Here is a 25,948-nt window from a genome sequence, read left to right as displayed (position 1 = left end):
TAGGGACGGGTTGTCAAAAATAATTAAGTATTAAAAAAGATATAGATTAAATAGTATAATACTATAATCTGATAATTTATAAAAAAAGTATTAAAAATAATATGAATTAAATAATATAATTTTAGAGTTTATCAATTATTCTGCTTCTTAGTCCGACATTGCACCAAACGTTTCACTAAATCAATCTAGCTTAGTCTAGTTTAAGTCAGTCCAGCTTAATTCCTAAAACTAATCTAAACCGAAATAGTTTGGTGGAACAAAGACACCCTTAGTGTACTACACGTATAAGGGATTAGGCTAGTGTTTTATGGGTATTGGCTTTCAAACTGGGCCTTGATTTTGTGATTGACATATTTCTAGCATTTGGGTGGTGACTAATCAAGGTACGCTAGGTGCTAGTTGGGTATTAGGTTAGTGTCTAGAACCTATGTACTTAGATGGGGCTAGGCAGAAGCCTAGACGGACTAGGCAGATTTAAGTAAATTTATTTATTATCATATAAATGAGTGCCTATTTACACTTAGTAAAAAAAATATAGTTGTATTGAGAATTTGGGTTTATTATTTTAATTACGTTGTTAACATATAACATACAAAAACATCACAATTTTTGCTTTAGTATTTTAGTGAATTTGATTGTATGAGATGAAAGTTCAGGTGACTATGAGCTCGTCATATTTTACGAAATATTTTTCAGAAAAGTGAATTTTAGAAAAAAATAATAATGGTGTCAAATATATGGTATAAAAAGTATTGGTTGGGTACTACATGAAGAGTTGGTCACGAGGAAAATAGAGAGAGAAAATCTTCTTCGTTGGAACCAAGGTCCAAGAATAGCAAAACCATGGTTGTCTTTTCTGTGTTCCTCCTCGTCTAAAATTAAATCATTCTTCTTGTTCTAAATCTTCTATTGCACAATATCTACACAACTCTGGTGGTATTCTCTCTTCCATCACCTGCCCAGACCGTTGGGTGATCATGGAGGTCCTCACAAGCACTCCTTCGAACTCCTGGGGTGGTCTCGGGACCACCAGAGTATGTGAATGAATCTGCCCCTGAAGATATATAAATCCTAAAATGTAAAAACAAAGACAACTATACTTACATATAGAAATATAAAGGAAATTAGAAAGATTGAACCATCACATATTCTCCGGCGACTTGCAATCTATACGCAGAGAAAGAATTGAACACCTGGGTAATATTTTTCCACCGTTGGATTTCCTTGACCTAGCACGTGCAATATTTTACAGTTATTTTTAGTTGTTTTCTGTAGCATGCATGTGTGACCTTAATTTGGAGGGTGAGGGATGCCCTATGTACGATCATAAAGACTTAAAGCGCCCTTCAAAGGTGCATACATGGAGTGAGTGTGTGCTTATGAAGAACTTTTATGAGATGTATAATTGCTGACCTGGCGTGGGCTACCCTAACATAATGCTAATGAAAACGAAAGAGATCCTCTTCGGATCTCTTCCACCAAGACCACTGAATCAAGTGATCCGGACTTTTGAAATTTGATCCAACGGTTAAAATTATTATAACCTTTAAAGGGACCCCTGTTTTTAGGCGTCGGATTAAATTTCAAAAGTCCAGATCACTTAATCCGGTGATCTTGGTAGAAGAGATCTGAAGATGATCTCTTTCCAATGAAAACATTGGTTTACCTGCTAGATGTAGGACCTTCCTCATTTTCATCATCTTTACGTTACTTCAAGTGAAACAATGAACATGCACGCATGTTAATTAGGACATATATTTAAGGGTTAATTTCAGTTTACTATTTTTAAATTTCTTAATTTTCAACATTTGGTACATTAAGTTTTTTTTATTTTTTATTATTATTATTCAATTGAGAGTGGTACTTGAAGTCAAAATATTGGGACGGTTTCATACATCCGTTAAGGTTGTTGTTAAGTCAGTAATTAACCTGTGGTGTGACACCTACGTAGACAATGACTGGGTGCCACATATCAATCTAGGCCGCGTGGATATTAAAAAATTAAAAAACAATTTCAAATTTAAAATTAAAAGCATAAATTTTAGGGTTTTAGTTTTTTTTTTTTTTTTTTGGGTACTTTTAATTGTTAGGTTTTTTTTTTTTTTTTTTTTTAATTTTAAATTCTTTTATAATTTAAAAATTTTTAATATCCACATGAGCCCTATATTGGCACGTGACACTTGGTCATTGTCCACCTAGGCGCCACGCCACTAGTTAACGGTTGACTTAACAGCAACCTCAAACTGTCCCAAAATTTTGACTTCAGCTACTACTAAACTACTCTAATGTTGAAAACCAAGAAACTTAGTAAACTAAGATTGACCATTTAAACTACTCTAATATGCAAAATAGTAAACTTGAACTTGATTGCGAACCGTTCACACTATCTTAACTAACTTGCGTAACCTATATCTGTTTCATCATATTAATAAATAGAATTTTTTGGTTTTGGAAACTATAATTTGGGATGTGCTTCTAAGTTCCAACCTTGTCTCAACTTCTACTGCCACATCATCATCTCCCTAACAAGACTCCTTATTGGGACGGCCAGTAGCTCAACCAATCAATCTATAATATAATCCTCCATGTGATTCAACCCTCCAACAATTAGTACACGTCACTGTAATTTCCATGTCAACCCTATTTTATTGTTCCTACTCCCTCGTGATCCTTCAAATTTTTCTCAGACTGCCCCTCCTCTAAACAAAATACAATTATGTTTAAACTAAATTATCATCAAAATTTTATATTTAGGGGTTGACAATTTACATTACTAGTTATGTGTTTGTCGGTTTAGAGGAAATTAAACTAAATTCCCAAGTTAAATTTAAAATAATTAAGAAAAATGACATAGAGAAGAGTGCTCGAGTGAGCAGCGAACTAGGGTTTTGATTCCAAAATATTTTGAGTTGTGGCCATTTCAATATCATGTGATGTTATATGAGTGAACGTAATACCGAATAAGTTACTGACCTAAAAAGTAATAATGCATATTTTATATATAATACATGTTAGATTGAAATTATACTGAAAAATCTCTAGTTTTTAAGTTGGAATTAAAAATTAAGGAGAATCCAACATATAACATTTTACATGCGTATATATTATTAATTTAATAGTAATCAGTCATGAGGTGATTAAAAACCATTTAGTACGGTTGTTGAGTTCGGCTCAAGCTCAACGTGACAATCGCACCCAACTATTCATTTTTCAATGCTCGAACGGTACTCGCTACTCTTTTTCCTTACTATATATGCCGAGCCACCCTTTCACTCACGAACACACAGACACTCACAAATTGATTAAGATCAAACAATGGCTATGAAAGCAGTGAAGATCCTGCAGTTTTTCTTCTTCATATGCCACTTAAGTCTTCAAGTCACGCATGCCTCCGATGGCGGATGGCATACTGGTCATGCAACATTTTATGGTGGCAGTGATGCTGTTGGCACAATGGGTAAGCTTGAAGTGATTACGTTCTTTATATAGTGCTTACGGTTAATCATTTCTAAATGCTAAATGAGAGCTGCTACGCTCACCAATTTTGTTCACCATTTGATGTTATAGTTTTTCATATACGCAAATTTCGGGTCTACTCTTATTTGTAGGAGGTGCGTGTGGTTATGGAAACTTGTACAGCCAGGGGTACGGGACTAGCACCGCAGCTCTAAGCACTGCTCTTTTCAACAGTGGTTTGAGTTGCGGAGCGTGTTACCAACTAAGATGCAACCATCAGAGTGACCCCAAATGGTGCCTCCCGGGCGGTGTCATCACTGTCACAGCCACCAACTTCTGTCCTCCTAATAATGCTTTGTCTAACGACAACGGTGGCTGGTGTAACCCTCCTCTTCAACACTTTGATTTGGCTGAGCCTGCTTTCTTGCATATCGCTGAATATCGTGGTGGAATTGTCCCAGTACTCTTTAGAAGGTAACATATCTAAACAAGATGAATTCAACTTATCAAGGATTTAATTGACAGTCTAACAACATAACATACCAGACCTGCTACTAACGAGAGAAAATTGTAATAGCTTAAAGACACATTTGTAGTGATTAATTAGTTGTAATTTTCTTGTTTAGGGTTCCATGTCTGAAGAAAGGAGGCATAAGGTTCACCATCAATGGCCACTCATACTTCAACTTGGTTTTGATCACAAATGTTGGGGGTGCAGGGGACGTCCGTGCAGTGTCTATCAAGGGTTCTAGGACAGGGTGGCTACCCATGTCAAGAAACTGGGGCCAGAATTGGCAGAGCAACTCCTACCTCAATGGCCAGAGGCTCTCCTTCAAGGTCACCACTAGCGACGGACGCACCGTCACCAGCTACAATGTCGTGCCGGCTGGTTGGCAGTTTGGACAGACTTTTGAAGGTGGCCAGTTTTAGATCATTTCTGGAGAACAATTACATATACAAAAATAGACTTATATATTCATAAATTAATTATCCATAAAACTGCTTTGCAGTTATCATCTTTGATTTTGTAAAAGTATAATATCACATCAATGATGTAGATGCAAATTTTATACATCCAGCTAAGTATGCCACTATGTTTATATTTCTCTCTCATTAATTGTTTTTGGTAAATGCACAGAATTAGAAAATAAATAAAAAAAGAACTGGTTACAAACTATCAATAGACAATAAAACTAGAGAAAACCCGACAATAAACTGTATATTTGGAAAATAAATAGAAATAGAACCAGTTCTAAACATGTAACATCAAACACAACTTAGTGCTTCTTTATTGACATCTCAAAAGCCCTCAAGCTTCAATTTTTTTTTCTCCAAACCTTTGTAACTAGATTCATTTGTGCATGTTTTCGTTTATTTTTGTTAAGCTTTGCTAAACATATGAAAGAGGACAACTCTTCCACCTTAAGGAACAATTCAATTAATTATGATCCTAGTAAATGAGGGATATAATTGCTCTAAAACGTGGCTTCTTTCACGAAATTAACTTAACATATCAAACTTTTTACTTACAAACACATCTCAAGAGGCAGCACCTACTCACTCTAAAACCACCCAAAGACACAATCCTCTTCTCACTCTTTTTGTCCATCACACAACCAAAGGTTACATGCAAGATGAACACCAAAGACACTACCTCTCACCTAACAAAAAACCATCACTGTGCACATCAATCTTGCAAATGTATAAACGACTCAATAACTTAGTAACGAATACTTCACTCTTAAAACAATTTTCCCTCTCTCCACGCCAAGCTTTCCGCCGGTAACCAGCCAATGACCAGGATGGTCTCGTGGCCCCTTGCTCATCTCAGACATGTCCACAACCTTCACCAACTTGTTGCCAGCGACATGTTCTCTTGAACCTGAACTTGAGTCGCCCATGGATGTTGCTTTCTTTGACTTTTCATTTGGCATATGATCCCACAAGGATCTCCGTACGGTGCAGCCTGGCAGCCTAGAATATGACAGCTTCATGTACAAGACATTTCTCGATCCAAAGTCCCACACTCCGAGCTGTGCACCAGTGACTATGTAGACACCAGAGAGATCCCCTATGAAGGTTTCAGGGTTCTCGATTGGTGCAGTGCTCACATGAGAGAAGTTTTTCCATTTTACTGGTTCAAACCATCGGCTGTCCTGCTCTTCAGGTCCTTGCCACTTGGGAGCACCAATTGCCACATCACTGTCCCAATATGGTTGAAGGATCTTTGGAAGAGATGCTAAGTGTTGAAGATGGATACAAAGTCGATTCTGCTTGCTTCCTTCTAGATATAACCGTAGGCCTGTGACTGGCTTCCGTTTAACAGTAACCTGCACATTGTAAAATTTCATTGATGGGGATTACATGACATAACCAAGAAGGATGTGTAATTTTGACAACTAAGGTTTTTTTTATCAAACCATGAATCAAATTCAGACTGCGAAATCACAAAAAATAATGAAATGGCTATTTATACATCTCAAGGACGTGATGTCCCACTGTCTCATACAATCCAGGCCCCGCCCAAAGAGAATGGAGCAAATTTTTGTCTCATTCTGTCCAAAGACAGATATATGCCTCCTAAAGGATGGAAGAGCTCAGCGAAGAGAGATTGATTGCTGGAAAAAGACATACCTGTTCTTGGCTGACATAAAGCTTTTGCCCCATTATGCTGAATTGCAAGGATGGGCAAACAGGTTCCTTTCTTTGATGCCCAATATTTCTATCATATACAGGAGCCCAAATTCGAGAAATTTGAAACTCCAGGAAATATCTCAGCTCTTCTATTGGAGGCTTATCTACAAGAAGAATTTCAAAACCGTTTATCAGGATTACCTTACTGCTGACGCTAGAGCACACTACAGGAAAAAGAAAACTCTAACTGATCTATGACAATTTCATTTGTCGTACATTCAAGGTAAAGACCAATAGCTCGAGTCAGGTGCTCTTTTCCAGGTATCTCTTCCAGTAGGGCCGCTATAGGAAAAAATGTCATCTCAATTACATCTGGAGAGGAACGGACAGTTCTTGCCCATTGGGTGTGGTTTTGTTCCAGGTCGTCTCCTCCCCTTCTTCTGAAAATGACCGTGACATCCTGCATCAACAATAATTTAAGGTAGTGAGAAATAACATCTAGAACTAACACAACTCGGTAGCAAGGTGATTAAATGTTCAAAGGTGTGCCAAAATCAAGGGCTGGGTGAGAGTTTACTCTGTACTTCTTATGTATTTAAGAAATGGTAAACTATATTATATGTAAGGAAAATAGAGGTTCAGAGACAGAAGCAACTATATACTTTTTTTAAATTTGTTTCTCATGATAAACCATCAAGCGCATCAGAGATACTGCAGACAAATAATAAATGCGTTACATACTTCTTTCCCAGCAAGATATGGTGCACTAGTGGGTTGAGGATATATCCCTTGACTGTTGAATAAACCAGGATCACCACCCTGAATGTATATATATAAAAAGTGATACTCAGAAATTAAATTTCAAGTAAAGACGGAGGCTATTAAGTAATAAAAAGGAAAAGAAACAAAGCGGAACTAGCCTTATCATTGAATTTCATTTGACCTGAAGTTCCATTGCTTTCTGTATCTGAGAACCTTTGAGTTCCAATGTCCCGGACATAGTTTTTGATCTCCATGGTAGACAATGGAGATGAATGGTGTTGTTTAACGTAAATTACATCTTTCCCACCAATTGTTACTGATGTTATGACATGCGTTCCAAAATTTTCAATAAAGCTATCAAGAAAGAGTGACCAGTTATTAGCAAACATTTGTAACTATTTCATCACTATATTTCTACTGAAGTTATACATAATCATACCTTGCCAAGGATGCTGGATCCCAACTACTCGGGACAGCCTGTTTAACATTTTCTTGCAACACTATTGGGGATTTGAAAAGTTGGACCTTAGCAAGTGGAATATAGAATCCATCCACACAAAGAGTCTTTGTGGCTGCAGCATCAATATGTTTTGAACCAGTGAAGCTAAATGCAAAGTTGAAACTCCCAAGAGGAAAGCTGCCAGATGCGTTAGACTTTTGATTGAAATACTCAACCATCTGCAACCATTTGCCACGAGGATCACATTAAATAACTTTGGGGTTCTCCCTCTCACACACACGCGCACGAGCACACACACAGTGTTAAAAGTAAGCCACAGCCTCTTAAAAAATGCAACAGAGATAAATGCTGTTGAGCACAATCACCAATGTCTCAAAACCACTAAGATGCTGCTCTTGTTTGGTTGCTAAACTAGCTCATACAAGTACCTACAAGCTGAGCATTCAATCGCCCGGCTATTTCCTAGTCCATTACATTATTAAAAAGGTTTAACACGTTGTAGCTAGTGCGTCAAGGGAAGTAATTTACGAACATTATTATCACACATGAACCGTGGCAGGACACAAAACATGGAGTCGGAGCCATATGGAGATGACCATTTTCCGTGCCTTTACATTAAACCCGTCCGACGCTAAAAACAAACACACTTATGAAGTTCCATTTAACTTTCTGCAACTACCCATCATTTCTTACTCAAATTTGCGACATATTTCTCAAGAGCATCAATCGCATAACTTAAACACGTATCCGCTTTCCCTACAGTCACATCATAGTAAAACGTTTGCAAAATTGCAACCTAAACCCAATTCACAAACTCTTACAACATCCACCTAAACCCTCATAGCAAACACAACAACCTAAGTACACAATCAAACAACAATCCCATAATACAATGAAACCGTAAGCATTACCTCATGGAAGCTGCAGACTCCAGAGCTCTGCCGGCCGCCGGCCTCCTGCGAATGCTTGATGTCCCTCGAAACACCCGGTACAACTATCTCATCATATAGGCAGATATCCCTGGTGCACTCCTCGTCAAGCTCCAGAATCCTGGTACCCACAGCTCCCTTACAGTATAGCAACCTTGTATCGAAGTTCACGTCGAAACCTCTTCCTAATGCCTGTACGGAGTTCACAGCTGTGTGCAAAGCTGCTGCATTTTCTCCCATTTCTCATCACACTACTGCCCCAAAACCCTCTCACTCTTCTTTCGATCACGGATGATAAAACCCGACCCCAAATTCGAAACACAAAACCCAGTTGCCTGTTCGGGTTCTGGAGCTCAATTCAAAGGACCAAGTTGGAAACTTTCCCAGAAACCCACAGGGGATTGGGAAATCGTGGCGTTTTCTGAATTGGGTTTTTGGAGATTTCTCTGTTCGACCATTTTCTCGAGAAAGCTCGGGACTTGTTCTTCGGCTGACTTCTCTCTCTCTCTCTCTCTCTCTCTCTCTCTCTCTCTCTCTCTCTCTCTCTCTCTCTCTCTCTCTGTTCTTCGGCTGCTTTGACTCTGAAAAATCTTCGATTCGAACTCGATATGTCGAACAAGCTGGAGCTCTTTCTCCTTCCTCTAGATCTCAAAAATCCATGGAAAGATTATCCAATCTTTCTCATTCTCTTTCTGTGTGTATACTTCTCCCACCCCTTCTCTCTCCACAATTCTCCCTCTCTCCCTCTCTCTCTCTACAGTTCTCTCTTTCTCTCTCTGTAAATTTCGCTTACTTTTCTACCAGCTTCCGAGTTACAACGAGGAGACGGCATTGACTTCGAGTGTTTGTTTTTGATTCCGCCACGTGCGTTTCTGATTTGATCAGACGGCTTCCGACCGGTCAACAACATTGCCGTCTTACACTGGGGTCAGGTCACACGTACGGGATTGAATTTGAAGCTCGGTTGTTGTTGCCTTGTTGGTCTAATTCTATTTTTATTATTTTTATTTTGTTTTATTTTACTAATTTATTTTGATCCCAATGTCCTCATCAAGAAATTTCCAAAAAGACTAAAAAATGTGATAGTTCATATTTTTATTTGGTCAAAGAATTCAAATCACCTTACCGTTTAAAACTCCAAGGCATAACTATACTTCGGTGCATAGTAATTAAAAACTTTGAAATTCAAACTAAAATTGGACAACGAATCTGAAATTTAGAATCTTTGAGTTATCCGAATTTCACGGAAATAGAAATCCATAATAAATTTTCTTTGAAAAGTGCTTTTGGCAATTTGGCCAAAAACAAAAGGAAAAGACTGGAAACTAACAGTCTTTTGGAAAAATCTCTACTAATTACTTGCTTACATGGAAAAGGAAAAGTCTTTCCATAAAAGATAAGGGAATGTCTTTCCATCAAAATAGGCCACAATTTCAATTAACTTCAAGAGCCAAGTGTACAAGTGCAGTTTACTTAAAGGGTGTGTTTGTTTGACCGAATTAGGGGGGACTGAACTAGACTAGACTAATTGCTAGTGTAGTCTCATGTTTGGTTTGCACAAGGATTAGGTTTAATGGGATTAAACCAGACACACTTCGACTAAGTCCTTCGTTAGAAGGGCTTAGCAAGACCCCCCCAATCAGTAGGGGACTGCTAAGACCGTTCGCGTCCTTTCCTCCTCGCGTCATCGTCCAACTGTCCTCCTCGTGTCTTTGTTTTGGGTTTTGGTTTGCTCGACCAACTTCGTCGGACCACGCCATCGACGGCAACGATCGTCGATGAGATGTACAAAATCTCAGCTTTGCACTTCTTTGGGTTTAATCTAAGCTACATAAAAGATGAGAACGACGACGATAGGTGCAAGGATGAGTCTGAGCTCTCCACTGCCGGCAGCATGGCCATTCACGTCAATTGGAGGATGGGATGAGGATGGGTCATCGGAGAAGAGAGGTTCGGAGGAGGAGACGATGGTGGGGTCGAAGGAACATGGATGAATTTGGTTGACTGAGATCCGCAATTGAAAATGGAGGCTTGTGGCTGGAGGTTTGATTCGTAGATAGAGGCCTCAATGACGCAGATGGAGGCCCGATTTGCTTACCGTTCATGGGAAATATATTGCCAATGCGTGGCCTTTGAGAAATTGAGGTTGTAAATCTTTGGTTTTTAATAGAGAACATGAATTTTGGGGGTAGATTATGAGTTAATTTGCCAATTCTTCCTCTGGGTAATATGCAATTTAGAATTTGATTGTAGGTTAGTTGAAATTGAAGTTGGTTGAAATTGATTGAAATTTTGGTAGAATTTGGGAACTGGAAATTTTAGTTGAAATTGAAGTTGGTAGAATTTAGGAACTGGAAATTTTGGTTGAAATTTTGATGTTGGTTGAAATTGAAGTTGAAGCAAATAACAATAACATGGATATTTTTTTATATATAACCGGTTGTTTTTTCCTTTTTTTTATTATTTATAATTATTCTGTTTCTTAGTTCGACACTGCACCAAATGCTTCACTAAATCAGTCCAGCTTAGTCCCTCAAGTTAATCTAGTTCGAGATAGTCCGGTGCAACAAACGCACCCAAAGAGACAAATGTACTTTTCCCTAAATATAGAAAACCTCAAATTACCATTTTATTAGGTGCAGTTTACACATGACATTGCATCATTAGTAATAACATCACAAGGACATTGTACTTGTGCCTCTAAAGTCATCCTACACTTGAGATACTCATGATCACTGTTCTGAAAATCCCCGCCTAGCGCCACCTAGGTGCTAGGAGGTTGGCCACCGTCCCGATTAAAGCCTAGGCGTTTGAAAATTAAGAAAATGCACCTAGACTACCTAGGCACCCGCTTAGCCCGCCTAACTCGCTCAGACCCACCTAGGCACCCATCTAGGTTGTGACTCACTTAGACAGAATATAAAAAACTTTCATTTTGCATTTTATTTTTCTCAATAAATTGTAAAAGACTTGTTCAATATTTAAATGAACACACATTATATGCTTGTTCCCCATTTTATCATTATGTTCCACTACTTCATAATATATATGTAATTTCATTTTGTAGTTTATATTGAAATTATATATATTTTAAGTATAAATAGACACTTATTTACATGAAATATAATAGATTTACTTAAATCTGCCTAGTCTGCCTAGGCACCCGTCTAAACTCCACCTAGCCGCTAGGTCCCAGCTCGCCACCCGACTAGCGCCTAGCGTCTTTTAAAACCTTGCTGTGATAGTCCCACACTCTTATTGGGAACAGTTTTCACGTGACATTGCATCATTAGTACATGACATCGCAATACGTTGTACTTGTGTCATTAAAGTCATCCTTAACTAGAGATGCTCATGATAGGCCCACACTTTTATATAAAGGTTAAAACACATGACAATAAATGATCAGCTTACAACACCACAATGACATCTCAATTGTAAGGTACAAGTAAATTTTCTCTCCCTTCACTAAAGGAACCTTTGTCTATATGACACCCTTCAAACCAGAATAAAAGATAACATATCGTCGCTGTACCATCCGTGTGGTCACTACGTTCCAGGTGGAGGTAATTTTCTTTGCTTTTAATGAGGGAACCTTAGTCTATAGCCAAAATAGTAGACAGTGACATGTGTATGACACCATTAAGACCAGAGGAAAGTGTCGAACATGGTCATGCATTGTTGCCTTCATCAGTCCTTCAAAGTCCCAATACCACACGCCAACATGCAAACACAGAGAGAGTGCAGGCACAGCACCATTGCACGCCTGCTAGGGTAAGGCACATGAAGGCCAAGCACTACTTTTCAAAAGAAATTACCAGGTGGTCCTTGGACCACCATTCACAAATATTTTCAAAGCTGATAACAAAAACAACGTGATTTCCGCACATCTTTTTCTTGTACGTTCTTGTCTAACAATACTTAAGTTCCAACCCAAATTTGCACGATAGAATGAAAATTGACTAACATAATTACTTGTAAGACTTTAGAATTTCAATTGACAAAATCTGTTACAAAGTGGTTTTGTTTTGCTGACAAATTATATCCAATTATCCATATAAAATCATAACTTGTCTTCAATTACTTCGTCTCTACATGGCTGAAGCCGAGCGTTTTGGGGACTCCCTTACAAATCATCTCGTTCCTCAAACGCTCAACGTCGTCCCATCTCTCTGCTTCTGCATAGATGTTTGACAACAAAACATAATCTGCATCCCTTGGAGGCTCCAATTTCGCAAGCTGCCGAAAGCTTTGTTCCGCCAATTCTACGTTTCCATGCACCCTACAAGCACCCAACAAGGTCCTCCACAGCAAGGACGTTGCGCCGCTAGGCACAGTTTTGATCATCTCGTAGGCTTCTTCAAGCAATCCCGTTCTGCTGAGAAGATCAACCATGCAACCGTAATGTTTATTGTCCGGCATAATGTTGTATTCTTGAATCATGTGATTGAAATACCGGCGTCCTTCTTCCACCAAACCTTTGTGGCTGCACGCAATGAGAACGCCGATGAATGTAATCCGATTAGGCCTGACTTCGCCATGCTGCATTTCCATAGTTTTGAACAATTTCAGAGCCTCGTTGCAGTAACCATGTACGGCCAGACCCACAATCATCGCGTTCCAGCAGCCGACGGGTTTCATTTTCAGCTCATGGAACACTTCCCAGGCTGAATTCAATTTTCCGCATTTCGAATACATATCTACAAGGGCAACCCCCAAATACCCTCCAATCTTATGGTGCTTCAGGGACTCGTGGACCTTCCTTCCAATCTCCATCGCGCCAGTTTCAGCACAAGCACCCAAGATTGATATGAGCGTTACTTCAGTAGCTTCCACCTCGGCAACTTGCATTTCATTGAAGAGCTTCAATGCTCCATCGTAATCTCTAACCTGAACATACCCAGCAATCATAGAATTCCAAGAAACTGAATCTCTCCCTGTCATTTCTCTGAACACCATTTTCGCAGCCTCAATGTTGCTCCACCTAACATGCCTTGCCAACAAAGTATTCCAGGAAACCACATTCTTCTCAGGCATCGATCGAAACAAAGAATCAGCGGATTCGAAGTCGTTAACCCGATCATAAGCCGATATCATAATATTCCAAGAAGCAACACTTCTCTCAGTCATTTCGTCGAACACGCACCGCGCAAGTCTCACAAACCCACACTGACAGTACACAAAAAGCAACGAATTCCGCACATACAAATCACGATCGAACCCCAACTTCAAAACCCGGCAATGAATTTCCCCTCCCTTTCTATCCACCCCAAATCCGTGTGTTTTCACACCATCTTCCATCTGCTTCACCACTCTGGCGCAAGCCTTGAGCGCGAAATTGAAGGTGAAGTGATCAGACCCAACACCCATCTCCTGCATACGGTTGTAAATTTGTATTGCTCTGACGGGGAAGACGCTGTTGCTGTAAGCTCTGATCATGGTGTTGCAGACGAAGGGGTCGTCCATGGCGGTCTCTTCGAACAGGGCATGGGCGTGCGCCAGGCATCCCAGCGGCGACAGCGACGCGAAAGCAACGAGCTTTCCGACAATGGGTTGGTGAGAGAAGAAGAGACCTGCCTTCGTGAGGAAAGCTTGGGCCGATTCGACTTGCGCCATGGAAGAGAAATGTGGAAGTTGCAGAAGCTTGGAGAGTGTGTGGGAGACGGCGAGTTTCACACTCAGCATCTTCCATTCCGAAAGCTCTGAGCTTTCTTGGCAGCTGATTGGATTTTTATTATGTATTTGAAGAGTCCCGAAACGACGACGTTCGCATCAGATGTTATGACCATGGTAACCCTCTATTAGCAAACTATTTTGGCTGGAATTTCTTTACCTAGAAGGCTACAAATGTAAATACACGGAATGATTTGGCATAAAAGAAGGGGTTCCATTTGATGAGAAGAGAAAATTGTTCCTTTACAATAAGGTCACCTCCTACACAACAACCAACCTCAATTTTTTTATGTTTATTTTCTTGATGAATTTTCCACCCATCAAACACTATTTGATTTCGTGTTTTCTCGTCTTTTGCACATCATATCATCGTTTTTCGAGTGATTGATCACGAATTTGCTAAAATTGTATCTACGATCGTGTGTCTGCCTAGTTCCTTTCAGTTGGAACAAGATGGTTTCCAAAAATATGTTGCCTGCTCACTGTGAGCTCTTGGTCCTCTTGGCATTGAACAGTTGCCTGAGGAAAGCGAACTTCCCTCTTGTCCTGGCAGATAATTCAGTCATGGTACCGTTACTTGCTGCTGCTTCTTTCATGTCAGTGTCTGGTATCGGCGGTGAGGGTGGTAAGAGTTTGAAGAGGAACGAATTGAGCATGCGGATGATCTGGCTGAACGTAGGCCTTAGATTGGGGTCCTCAACCCAACAGGACTGAATGATAAATGCAAGATCGGGCGATATGTCCTCCGGAAGTAGAGGCCTCTCTTGCTGCATTCTCAGACAACAATGCAAGAGTAAGCAACATAAAAAAGAATACTGGTTTTAACAGAAATGACAGACTGCACAGAATGACCCAATGCATTAACAGAAATAACAGATTGAATTGTTATACCTTGAAAGCAGCAGCATAAGCGGCCTGCAAATTGGACATGCCTTCGAAGGGCATGCGGTTAGTCAATAATTCCCATAAGACAATCCCAAAACTATATACATCGACCTTGTTATTGTAATGCTTCTTCTCTCCCTGTCGCAAAGTTACTGTGCTATACAGCTGCAAGATACATTAAAGCAGATCAATATAGCTTTTAAGCAGATTCAGAAACAAAAACCAACCAAAAGGACCCGAATGGAACTACAAAGCTTGACTCATCAGCGCATAACGTTGCATGATTGATAGTGTTCTAACATTTTGTTAAATGATACTTGGGATACATGGTAACTAGTTCAACGTATTATACAAACCCTCACTCATCCCCTCCAACCCTAATTAAAATAGAAACCACGAACTGCGAAATTAGAATCCATATGTAACAGTTAAATATCTGCATCAAGTCATTATCAATGTCTATGTTTCTGTGTGTAGGAAAGTCCTTCCAAACCCAAAATCAGCCCCAGCAACCAGAGTAGTTATGGACAAATCAAGGTTTAAAATTATTCTGGCAATATTCGTATTTCAAATGAAGCATTTTCAAACCTATCTATCATAGATACACAATTGAAATGCACCTATAAATACGTTCAGAAGGCAGAACGAGAGTAATAACTTATTGTTCTGCATTCTACTCAAACAACCATGCAACGTTTCAAAACAAAAAGGCTAGACCTGTCCAGTTTATTCAACCAAATAAAAGTTCTTGTATCAGCGATTAAAAGTAATATAAAACGAGCAAGATAACATGTTGACAAACCTCAGGAGCCATCCAGCGGTAAGTCCCAGTTTCTGCTGTCATCATCTCTGTAACCGTTTCTTCTCTTGCAAGACCAAAATCTGCAAGCTTTACATGTTTCTGATTCGCCGTAAGCAACAAATTGTCTGCAATATGACATTTCATATGTATCATTAAAAACCATAAGAATAATAATACTAATTGAGCCACATAAAAATGCTTCATGTGATCCACGAAAACGAAACTTACTAATTTTCAAGAGTAATGATACTAAATTGAAAAACCAGCATCACATAACCCAGCTGAAAATAAAAAGGGCAAGCATCTAGAACTAAAGTACAGCCTAGTCTTGCCAAGTGAAGCTGCATTCTTTTACCATTTATCATTTCAAAACTGTTGGTCCTAGGATAGCATAAACTGATCATATGAAAGCAACTTTCCGAACTAAATGGAAGTCCAACAAAAAGAATAATTCAACTTGGAGAAAACTGTAAGCAACGTCTGCGGCAAGGGGGTAAACTTCTAGCTCAAGCACCATAAAAAGAACCATAAAAAGAAAGAGACACAATGTTTCCCTTATAAGAATTGGATTATTTACTTAATTTTATTCATTAAAAAAACGTCTGTCAACTGAAAAAGTAGGGTAGTGCTATCCCAGCACCATTTTTACCTCCCTCACACCCCTCTCAAATTCCGGCCATTGGATTGGATGAATTGAAGAAGATCAATGGACAAAAATTAACAAGGGTGTGTGGGAGGTAAAAATGGGTGTGTGAATAGCACTATCCAATAAAATATAAACAAGCCAATTGTTCCACTACACATTATCCAGCAATAAAAAACCACAGAAGTGAAGTACAGCTCAAACTAGCAATACGGTACCCGGCTTTAGATCTCTATGTATGATCCCATTGGCATGTAAACATTCCATAGCGTGAGCGATGTCAAGAGAAAATTTAATGGCTACGTGGAGTTCTAATGGATTTGGACGAATACTCATCAGGTACTTCCTAAGTGACATCCCAGGTAATAGCTCAGTAACTATCACCATAAGCGGCTCCTTACAAGCTCCAATAAACTGTAGAAAGAAGAATTAAATTAAGAATTCCAGTGAAACAATATGAAAACCAACGGTTTGCAAACCGTTTGAGCATGCATGAACTAAAGAGGACATGTTTAATCACGGCACTTACCTTAACAAGATTTTCGTGTTTTACTCGGGACATCATATTAACTTCACGGGCAAAACGACTCTCAAGCGCAGCTCTTTCTTCAGTAGTGCTCCCACGATGGAGGACTTTGACAGCAACAATTCGATCACCGTATCTGAAAAATCATTAGACTACATGTACATAACTAATACACTTGATAACACACAGACCACTCACAAACATTCCTCGCAATAACACAATGGTACAACCTAATTCATCTGATGACACCAAAATCAGTAACTCTCACAAATCTACAAACAAAACTTTTCAGCTGATAACCAGGACTTGCATTCATCCAAATAAAACGTTAATCGACAGCAAAGTAATCTCGAAGAAGTACATTACATTTTTTTACCAAACACAGCAAGCAAAGTAAATAGCAACTAAGTTGAGACCATAAGAGTTGACTGAAAAGGAATTGAGACTGACCTTCCTTCATAAACCTTGCCATGTGCTCCCTCACCAATTTTCGCCCCGATAAACAACAATTTCGGGTCCACCAGCAAATTCTCGTCAATTGTCAGCTGCTGGGCAGCAATCAAACCATTCTGCGAGCCCGAGTTGGTCTCGACATCCACGGACTTCCTCAAAACGGCTTGCTCGCGCTCCCTCCCTTCTCTTCCGCCGCTCCTCACGCTGCAACTCATGCTGCAACCCTCAGACAATTCCAGAATTCCCCATTCCAACCATCTTTTCCACCTTAATCACAAAATCCACATCATCCCAAATCAATTTTCCGACCCTTCATCAAGTTTAACTCAACATTTTCTCCAATTTCCACAAAACCAACATCACAAAAAAACCCAATTTCTCCAAAGATTGAAACTTTCTTATCCAAACTAAACATTCAGAGCAGATTCTACTCCCACTACTACCAGAACTCCACGAATTTATATCACAAAATGGAAAGAAAAAACAAGGGGAAATTGCTACAAAGAAAAAGCAGTCAATTTTTTGATTTCCCAAAAAAAAAAATTATCTAAAATTCAAACATGTAAGAACAACTTTGCTTGAGGTGGAAGACTCGTCGGTTTATAAAAGGAATTTTACAGCATAGAAAAACCAGATAAATGGGCAAAAAGCAACTTACAGTCGACGCTAAATTTTCCCGAGAAAATTTATCCGAGAAAAAGATAATTCCAATTAAAATATCAGTAATAAAGCAAAGAATCGCGACCTTTAACGTCTAATTTTTAGCTCGGAGCTTCTTTTTCTTTTTCTCTTTGAACTTCGACACGAAAAAGGAAAAAAAACCCTAACCTAGAAAGCACGAGAGAGATAGTCTAATCTCTGTTTTCCGAGGTTCGCTTTCCTTTCTCTCTCTATAAATCGTGGCGTTTTCTCTCTCTACCCACTGAGGAGGAGAGCTCCGATGAGAGATAAAAATTCCGAGAGTGTTCCGACGAGGGTTTAAAGTTCAAAACTTTAGAGGTGAGAGTAAAAAGAGGAAAGTGATGTGACGAATGGGTAGGGGACACGTGGAGAGCATACAAGAAGGGTTTACTCGTTGCGGGCGTGGCATCTGCGATTTGGACGTTCATGGTCCCTGGCAAACGGATGTGTTTGTGCTGTGTGCGTCGTTTTCGTATCATACTCGTTGTTATAATAGATTGTGTCATTCTCGTTATTTTAACTGATGACCTAACAATAACCTAATTTATTAATAGATTCTTAATGAGCGATTCAATAACGTTCCGATTCCTTAACAAGTTAACTCGAAATATGTTAATTTTTGTGTTGTTTCTTGTCAGGTTAATGGTTCCTCCAAGAAATTGCTAGCCTAGTCGAGAGGTTGCTTAGATGGAGAAGTCATGTTGTGACAAAGGCATCTTGTTCGGCTCGGCTCGGTTTGCGCTTGGATGGGAAGTTGATATGTCCTATTCATGAGAGTTAGGCCCGTCGGTTTACAGTATTTGAGACTATTCGTGTTCAAATTCTCATTTTTGTAAAGTAAAATAATTTAAAATATCATTCTGTTAAAAAAAGAATTACAATGAAAGCTACAAGGGGTTACAATTAAAACTAAAAATAATTAAAAATATTTATGCGTGAAGAGTTGTGTAAAGTCACATAATAGATCAGCATAATTGTTTAATATCGAACACATTGTCAACGAGAATCTGACTTAATTACATTAGTAGATATACTACTAGTGGCTCCGCTCCCTTGATATAAGTTGTATAAAATTTTGAAAAGAAGTTGGGAGTTAGGACAATTTTTTTTTTTGGATTTGGATCCCATATGGATCTAAATTATGGGGATTCTAGGGATCCTCACATATTAGTCATTCATCATGCATCGTGTGGTCAGAAAGCATTTGACTTTTTTTATTTAAAATTAAACACAAATAGTACATGACAAAAATTAATTGTATGATATACGATGAACGACTAAAATATAAGGATCCCTATAATTCCCACAAAGTGGATCCGGAGAGGATCCTCTTCCATCTTTTTTATCCATTGCTTTTTTCAAATCTATTTATCATAGTATTTAATAAAATGAATGAAAAAGACAACTTTGAATTTTCTTATGAAGTAAGTGGGAGTATTTTTGTGTATGGGACGTCGGTGTTGATATTTCTTTAAATTTGTATGAACTCAAATGTGTCTATTTTATTGACCTAAAAAGAAAATGTGTCTATTTTGATTTTAAATGTCAATCTTTACACCTTGATAAGGAGAGGGCGGCCATTGGATATTAGGGATTGTGATATTTCTTGACACTTGGAGTTTGTTTCCAAAGTCTTGTTTTTGTAGTTGTTAGATGGAATTTATTTGTGTTTAGATATTACTTGGTTCACCTAATTCACCTATTCAAGTGAATATAATACAATATTATATGGTGGACTAAGACTTATTCAAAGTTAAAAGGAATGAAAAACCAATTCTCATATATTCGCTTACATGAATATTTGAAAATGTTATTCGATTTTTATGGATTTACAAAATGTTATATGTAGCGATTGTGCTGTTACTGGCACTCTACAAAATTTATTATGCATTCTAAACTTGTCACCGATTCACAAAATTTTAGATATAACAATTGTATTGCATCAAAGATTGTATCAACGTGGTACAATCAAATAGACAAAAATTTGGTCGATGAAATGATACCAGTCATTGCTGGTGATATGAATTTGAGGTTAGCCTTGGTAGTAAAATTAATGATTAAAAAAAATCGTAAACAACAGGAGTTGTATTGTCTTGGTGAATAAGTTCTTCATTTTCAACTCATTATGTCATCCCCCCCCCCTCCCCCCCGGGGTTCAAATGCTCCCTCTCCCCTCAGTGTAGCTTAAAGTAGTAAAACAACTAGTTTTGAACTCGAAACTAATGATCGTTCAAATAGGTCCATATATAAATTGAGATGTGATGTCCTTAGATGAATTGGGCCAATTCATAAGGATAAGATAGTGCGCATTATTTTCTTGCACTCAAATTCGAATTTCAGTTCTTAATGTATCAATGTCGACTACCTTAGCATATCCTTAAGGCCTAAGGGTTTGGTTTTCAAGTAAAATTCTCAAAATAACCATGCCATAAACATGGGTCAGAAAAAGAAAAGTAAATATTTTGACATATTATTTGGTGCCAATTTGTATTACCATCATCATAAGAGTAAAATTCTCTTCTTTCATATTCTCATCTTTTTCCCTCTCTTCCTCTTATATTTATCTTTTTATCTTTTCTTTTTATTATATAAAAGAATCGATACAAAATATTAAAGTGGTTTAATTATAATCTTTCAAATAAAACGAATAAAAAGAAGAGAGAGATTGAGACAAGAGAATATCGTCTTCTGTCCATGATGGTGTGGGAGCTTTGTCCCCGAAGAGGACTTTTCAATGTTTTGTGCCTGGAAGGCTTGGAGCGTTGGTTTTGGAGCCTGGGAGAAATATCTTAATTTTGAAATTTGCACGTGCAAACATTCTAGTGGCCTGTAATACATTATGAACATGAAATAATAATATAAATAAATTGAGTAATGCACTTCCAATTAATTCATGACACGTGAGAGCGACACGTGACACGTGAGTGAGGATTGTGGTATGGCCGCATGGGCCATGACTTGACCTGGAGGATTTGAGGGTGTGGAGAGAGTTTGGGCCCCTTGGGAAGACCGGGGATGTATTGGGGGTTGGGGGTTGGTTGGGACCAGTTGAGTGAGTCGGCCTTAGAGGGTGGGCCTACTGGGTGTGATTTTTCTTCTTTTAAGTTTTGACATGTATGTGACATGAGTGGATATGGGTACCCACAGGTCCCATCGCCATCTGATTGGAACAAGTGTGTGGAGATTTTTACACTCAGATTATCCGTGCAGGAATGAAATTCATTCTGAATCTTTGAGCCCAAAGCTTTGGAGCGAAGCAGCTGGATTATTACCATTTAGCATTATAATTTGATGATATTTTATTTTGTTTGAAAGTAAAAGATTTTAGGTTTGAATATCGTGGATGACGAATTCGATACCAAATTAGGTTGTACTGAACCCCCCCTCACCTTAGTGTAAAAGTATCGATGTACTAAAAAAAAGAAAAGCTGGATTGTTTATTGTTTTTATAGAACAAGGTGCTTGTCAATTTCTTTGAATTAATATCCTAAATATTTTTTATTTGGCTAATATTTTTCAAAGATGATCTAAAAAATGCAACTTGAAAAATAGACAATTCAAATTGTTTAAGTTTGATGTGGTGTGAAGCCTACAACTAATTCATATGTTCAATAAAAAAAAAAGACCCCTTCACCTAAGGGCCTCTAGTATAGACATATACATGTTGTTTATCTAAAGGGATCTCTATATTTTTGCAAATATAGGGACTAGTTGTGAGGCATACTCCCCAACAAATCCAAGTTGTCTATTTTTAAATCTCTATTAATAGATTATCCTTACAAAAACTCAAATCGGTCCGAAACCATTTAGTCATTTGATTCTCATGATGAAATTCAATGTTTTTAGAACATAGTGTTCGTATCAAATTTTTAACTCAATTAGCTACCTAAAACATTTCCAATTTGACTAAAACATTTCCAATTTAACTAATATTTCAAGAATGATTTATGAAATACAATTTAAAAAATAAACAATTTAGATCGTTAAAGGCCAACATGGAATGAGCCACACACCTATCCTCATTTAAAAAAAAAAAAAAATTGAAGATCCCTATAGATTTCATGTTTATCCCTATCATGGGCTTTAATTTCAGCTTCCAATGAACTATTGATTATGTTAATCCAATTTTTCCATTGTTCTGTCGGCTTTACCGTACGAATTTGAAATAGCGCCGTAATCGTAAACTCGATGGCCGAGAAAGCCAATGGAGTGGTGGAGCAGAAACCGAAGCAGCAACCGGTGATGAGACCCTATCCTTTCCACGAAATCAACATCAAATGGCAGCGTCATTGGGAGGATATCAGACTTTTTCGAACCCCCGATGAAATTGATACCTCCAAGCCCAAATACTATCTTTTCGATATGTTCCCTTATCCTAGGTCTCTCGAATTTTCACGAACTCTATCCCTTTTTTTATTTTTTATTTTATATTGCAAGTGCAAGTGATTGTTTATGTAGAAAATATGAAGACACACTTAATTTTAAAAAGTGATTGTTTGAGCAATTGTTTTAACTGAAAAACTTAAACTTTATTAATTTATATGCCTTACGGAAATTCCAGCGCCAGGGTTCTAAGTGTTGTTCCCGTGGATGAGGTCCTGAGGATGCCTTTTGGAAATTCCAGGAGGGATGTTCCCATGCATGAGTAGGTAGAGAAGAATATAGCTCTTCGAGGCTTCAATCACCATCTAAATTTTCTGAAGGTCCATTTTTGAATTGGTGAGTACTTAAATCACCGTCCTTATTTTCTTCTTTCTTTCCAGAATTACGAACAATGATGGGGCCTTTAGAGAGTTGCTGCAGAATTACACAGATGATATGTGTAATGTACTTTATTGGTCATATGAGAAAGGTTTCATTTCATGCCAACATTATAGTTCCTCTACCCTAACATCTTTCCAAATGTTACTGATCCAGTAGTCTGGAAGCCACTTTTAATTAAATCCCCTTAACCATTGTTTGCCTTCTTTGTTTGGTTGCAGGATAGCCTGGCTCCCGACGATAACAGACTGGCACCTGGCATGTCTTACGGAAATGGAGCACAAACGAGCATCTGATGGTAGTGATGTGCCTCCTGGTTTTGGTTGATGAGATTTCATGCATTTCAGTTTTCGCAGTTACTCAAGAGTTGTTTCCTATAATGTAAAGGTACAATTACTGTTTGGAATTTTTCTGCAATATATTTATATTTGTTATCTTTTCTTTAACAGTTTGTCTATCTCATGACAATTCATTTTTACTACCAAAATAAGGAAAATTATGGACATATGAAACTAATGCATGCAGAATACAAACGCAAAAGGGTAAAAAAAACTTTGTATTTTGTGCGTAGCACGCCGTTACGTAGAAAATGCCTTTCTCAGGTAAGGCTCGTACAGAAAAACTAGTACTAGTTAAATCCAAAACCTCATATGTGCTAGATAAACCAAAGTGTCCGTATTATTTATTGACTGCCATATATTGTTGACTTTTTAATTTTTTTTTTCTTTTAAAGTTGAGAAAAACATGTCATTGGTTTAGACACGTTAAAACTATTTAAAAATATATATTTTTTCTTGTTGTATTAAGACGAATTTGGCAACTACTTTTATTTTTTTTTAAATAAAAAATTGTTGATTTTCTTATTGTATTGGTAACTACTTTTAGTTTGGTAATTTTTTAATAACTACTTTCAGCTTGTAATGAAAATATTTAACAACAAAGAAATCAACAGCCTTTCATAACACAGTCTTAATTTAATAAAAAAAAATTGAAAATTTGACAACTCATTTGATAACTACTTTCAATTTTTTAAAAAATAAACAACCAAAAGTGAAACTACTATATTGAGCTCTTAAAATTTCGCTTTTAGTTTCATATTCTTGAAAAATCATAGTTTGATAAGAAAAGAACTACACTTTTCTTTTTCATTTAAAAAAAATAAGAACAACTGACAGCAAACTATGATTATCCACCTATTTTGGGAACCGGAAAGACTCACAGAGACATTTCTAACACGCAGCCTAAAGCAACGTAAAATGTGAAAGTTGATCACCTAAACATATCCCACACTTTTTGAATGAACACATCATTCTCTCCCATTCATCCTCATCCCTACATCCCAATTCCCAAGTTAATTCCCAGCCCTCTTTCCCGCTCTTATACTGATTAACTAATCTTGCATGAACATACGGATTATCCGACGTGGTTAATGGAAAAATGCCACTTTTTGGGCCAATAATGTTCTAATTCAGCTGTATAGGTACACCTCGTGGACGAAAAACCGACAACAATCTTTGATGCAGTGGATACCTAATTCTGATGTGATCATCTGGAGTGAGAAAAACGTGATCGTTGTTTATTAGCCAACTAGACAAAATAAAATATCGAGATTGTTGGGCCACTCAAACCCTATTTCACGTCACATATGGTGTGACATCCCACATCGTTCAAGGGAGTGATTCTTATATGTATATTCTCATCCCTACCTAGCACGAGGCTTTTTGGGAGCTCACTGGCTTCGGGTTCCATGGGAACTCCGAAGTTAAGCGAGTAGCGCACGAGAGCACTCCCAGGATGGGTGACCCATTGGGAAGTTCTCGTGTGAGTTCCCAGAAACAAAACCGTGAGGGTGTGGTCGAAACCCAAAGCGGACAATATCGTGCTATGGTGGTGGAGCGGGCCCGAGAAGTGGTCCCCCCTAGACCGGGATGTGACAATTTGGTATCAGAGCCTAACCCTGGTCGTGTGTGTGTCGACGAGGACGTCGGGCCCCTAAGGGGGGTGGATTGTGACATCGCACATCGCCCAGGGGAGTGATTCTTATATGTATATTCTCATCCTTACCTAGCACGAGGCTTTTTGGGAGCTCACTGGCTTCGGGTTCCATGGGAACTCCGAAGTTAAGCGAGTAGCGCATGAGAGCACTCTCAGGATGGGTGACCCATTGGGAAGTTCTCGTGTGAGTTCCCAGAAACAAAACCGTGAGGGCGTGGTCGGGACCCAAAACGGACAATATCGTGCTACGGTGGCGGAGCGGACCCAGAAAGTGGTCCCCCTAAGGCCGGGATATGACATATGGGTAGCCATCTTACGTTGCATGAATCCGTCATATTTTGGACCCACGTCGGTGTGATACATATGCCATGTCATCTACAATGCAACTATACAGGTGGTGTGTCTAGTGGCAGATTATATATCCTCCCGTACTAGCTTCTAAACATTGATGAATATGGAGTCCATTGAAATTATAAGGGCTTAAACCTGTTTGAGGAGGAGCAAATTTTATGGTATGAATATATTATTTCTGTAGCGTTTTGTGTCAGTAGTATAATGTTGGTGCTTTATATTTGAGTTAAAATGTCTTTCAAACACCTTTCATTTTCTTAATTTGGAAATTAGTCGAAAGTTGAAAAGACAATAAAATGGGCAGTGCATGAGTCAAAGTAATACAAATTTGAAGGCCACGAGCAACGCCAGTCCATCTTTCCAATCTAAAAGGCAGGTATATATTTTCAATCTGAATTTGATGTGTTTTCATCACTGTTCTAAAAACGGCGCTAGGTGGCTGGTTACCGCCCCAATTAATGCCTAAACGTATGAAAATTAAGAAAGGTAAGGGCACACATACCTGTTGGGGCGCTTGCCTAGATCGCCTAGGTCACATCCCGGCCCAGGAGGGACCACTTCCCGGGCCCGCTCCACCACCCTAGCACGATATTGTCCGCTTTGGGCCCCGACCATGCCCTCACGGTTTTGTTTCTGGGAACTCACATGAGAACTTCCCGATGGGTCACCCATCCTGGGAATGCTCTCGCGTGCTACTCACTTAACTTCGGAGTTTCAATGGAACCTGAAGCCAGTGAGCTCCCAAAAGGCCTCGTGCTAGGTAAGGATGAGAATATACATATAAGGATCACTCCCCTGGGCAATGTGGGATGTCACAACCTAGCCCGTTTAGACCCGCCTAGGTTGCGACTCACTTAGGCAGAAAATATATAACTTTCATTTTACATTTTATTTCTTTCAATAAATTATAAGAGACTTGTTAAATACTTAAATGAGC

The 25,948-nt window shown here is 38.5% G+C and overlaps 3 protein-coding genes, 1 long non-coding RNA gene and 1 pseudogene across 8 annotated transcripts; 2 read left to right on the top strand and 3 right to left on the bottom strand.

Moving 5' to 3' along the window:
- Window positions 1-3,272: 3,272 nt before the first annotated feature.
- On the top strand, window positions 3,273-4,556 carry LOC137722603 (expansin-A4-like). The gene is made up of 3 exons (XM_068461645.2): window positions 3,273-3,457; window positions 3,609-3,930; window positions 4,083-4,556. The coding sequence occupies exons 1-3, from the start codon at window positions 3,316-3,318 to the stop codon at window positions 4,384-4,386; spliced, it is 768 nt and encodes a 255-aa protein (XP_068317746.2). The 5' UTR covers window positions 3,273-3,315; the 3' UTR covers window positions 4,387-4,556.
- A 370-nt stretch (window positions 4,557-4,926) lies between these two features.
- LOC137722560 (MACPF domain-containing protein CAD1) lies at window positions 4,927-9,057 on the bottom strand. The gene is made up of 7 exons (XM_068461591.2): window positions 8,224-9,057; window positions 7,292-7,530; window positions 7,011-7,206; window positions 6,832-6,909; window positions 6,367-6,550; window positions 6,091-6,254; window positions 4,927-5,786 (listed from the first exon to the last, which is right to left on the bottom strand). Exons 1-7 carry the CDS (start codon window positions 8,479-8,481, stop codon window positions 5,169-5,171), a joined length of 1,737 nt encoding a protein of 578 aa, XP_068317692.2. The 5' UTR covers window positions 8,482-9,057; the 3' UTR covers window positions 4,927-5,168.
- A 3,155-nt stretch (window positions 9,058-12,212) lies between these two features.
- LOC137722636 (pentatricopeptide repeat-containing protein At5g15300 pseudogene) lies at window positions 12,213-13,926 on the bottom strand (annotated as a pseudogene). The gene has a single exon (XR_015961786.1). The product of XR_015961786.1 is annotated as a pentatricopeptide repeat-containing protein At5g15300 pseudogene (transcript).
- A 181-nt stretch (window positions 13,927-14,107) lies between these two features.
- Window positions 14,108-18,252, bottom strand: LOC137722637 (serine/threonine-protein kinase STY13). Of its 4 annotated transcripts, none has more exons than XM_088692820.1 (7): window positions 18,052-18,252; window positions 17,221-17,490; window positions 16,774-16,906; window positions 16,463-16,658; window positions 15,602-15,726; window positions 14,806-14,964; window positions 14,108-14,681 (listed from the first exon to the last, which is right to left on the bottom strand). In XM_088692820.1, the coding sequence occupies exons 2-7, from the start codon at window positions 17,436-17,438 to the stop codon at window positions 14,394-14,396; spliced, it is 1,119 nt and encodes a 372-aa protein (XP_088548946.1). In that variant the 5' UTR covers window positions 17,439-17,490; window positions 18,052-18,252; the 3' UTR covers window positions 14,108-14,393. The 4 variants fall into 4 exon arrangements, with proteins under 4 accessions (XP_088548946.1, XP_088548945.1, XP_088548944.1 ...); XM_088692819.1 differs by having other exon boundaries at window positions 17,882-18,192; XM_088692818.1 differs by having other exon boundaries at window positions 17,969-18,192.
- Window positions 18,253-22,008: 3,756 nt separating this feature from the next.
- LOC148697603 (uncharacterized) lies at window positions 22,009-23,111 on the top strand. The gene is made up of 3 exons (XR_015961256.1): window positions 22,009-22,283; window positions 22,466-22,623; window positions 22,887-23,111. It is a non-coding gene; the product is annotated as an uncharacterized LOC148697603 (long non-coding RNA).
- Window positions 23,112-25,948: the final 2,837 nt, after the last annotated feature.

This window comes from Pyrus communis, chromosome 4 (assembly GCF_041283825.1).
Source record: "Pyrus communis isolate YQ-2024b chromosome 4, ASM4128382v1, whole genome shotgun sequence".
In the NCBI taxonomy this organism is placed as follows: Eukaryota; Viridiplantae; Streptophyta; class Magnoliopsida; order Rosales; family Rosaceae; genus Pyrus; species Pyrus communis.
Note: the sequence above shows the minus strand (reverse complement) of the source record. Positions and strands in the feature narration are given on the sequence as shown.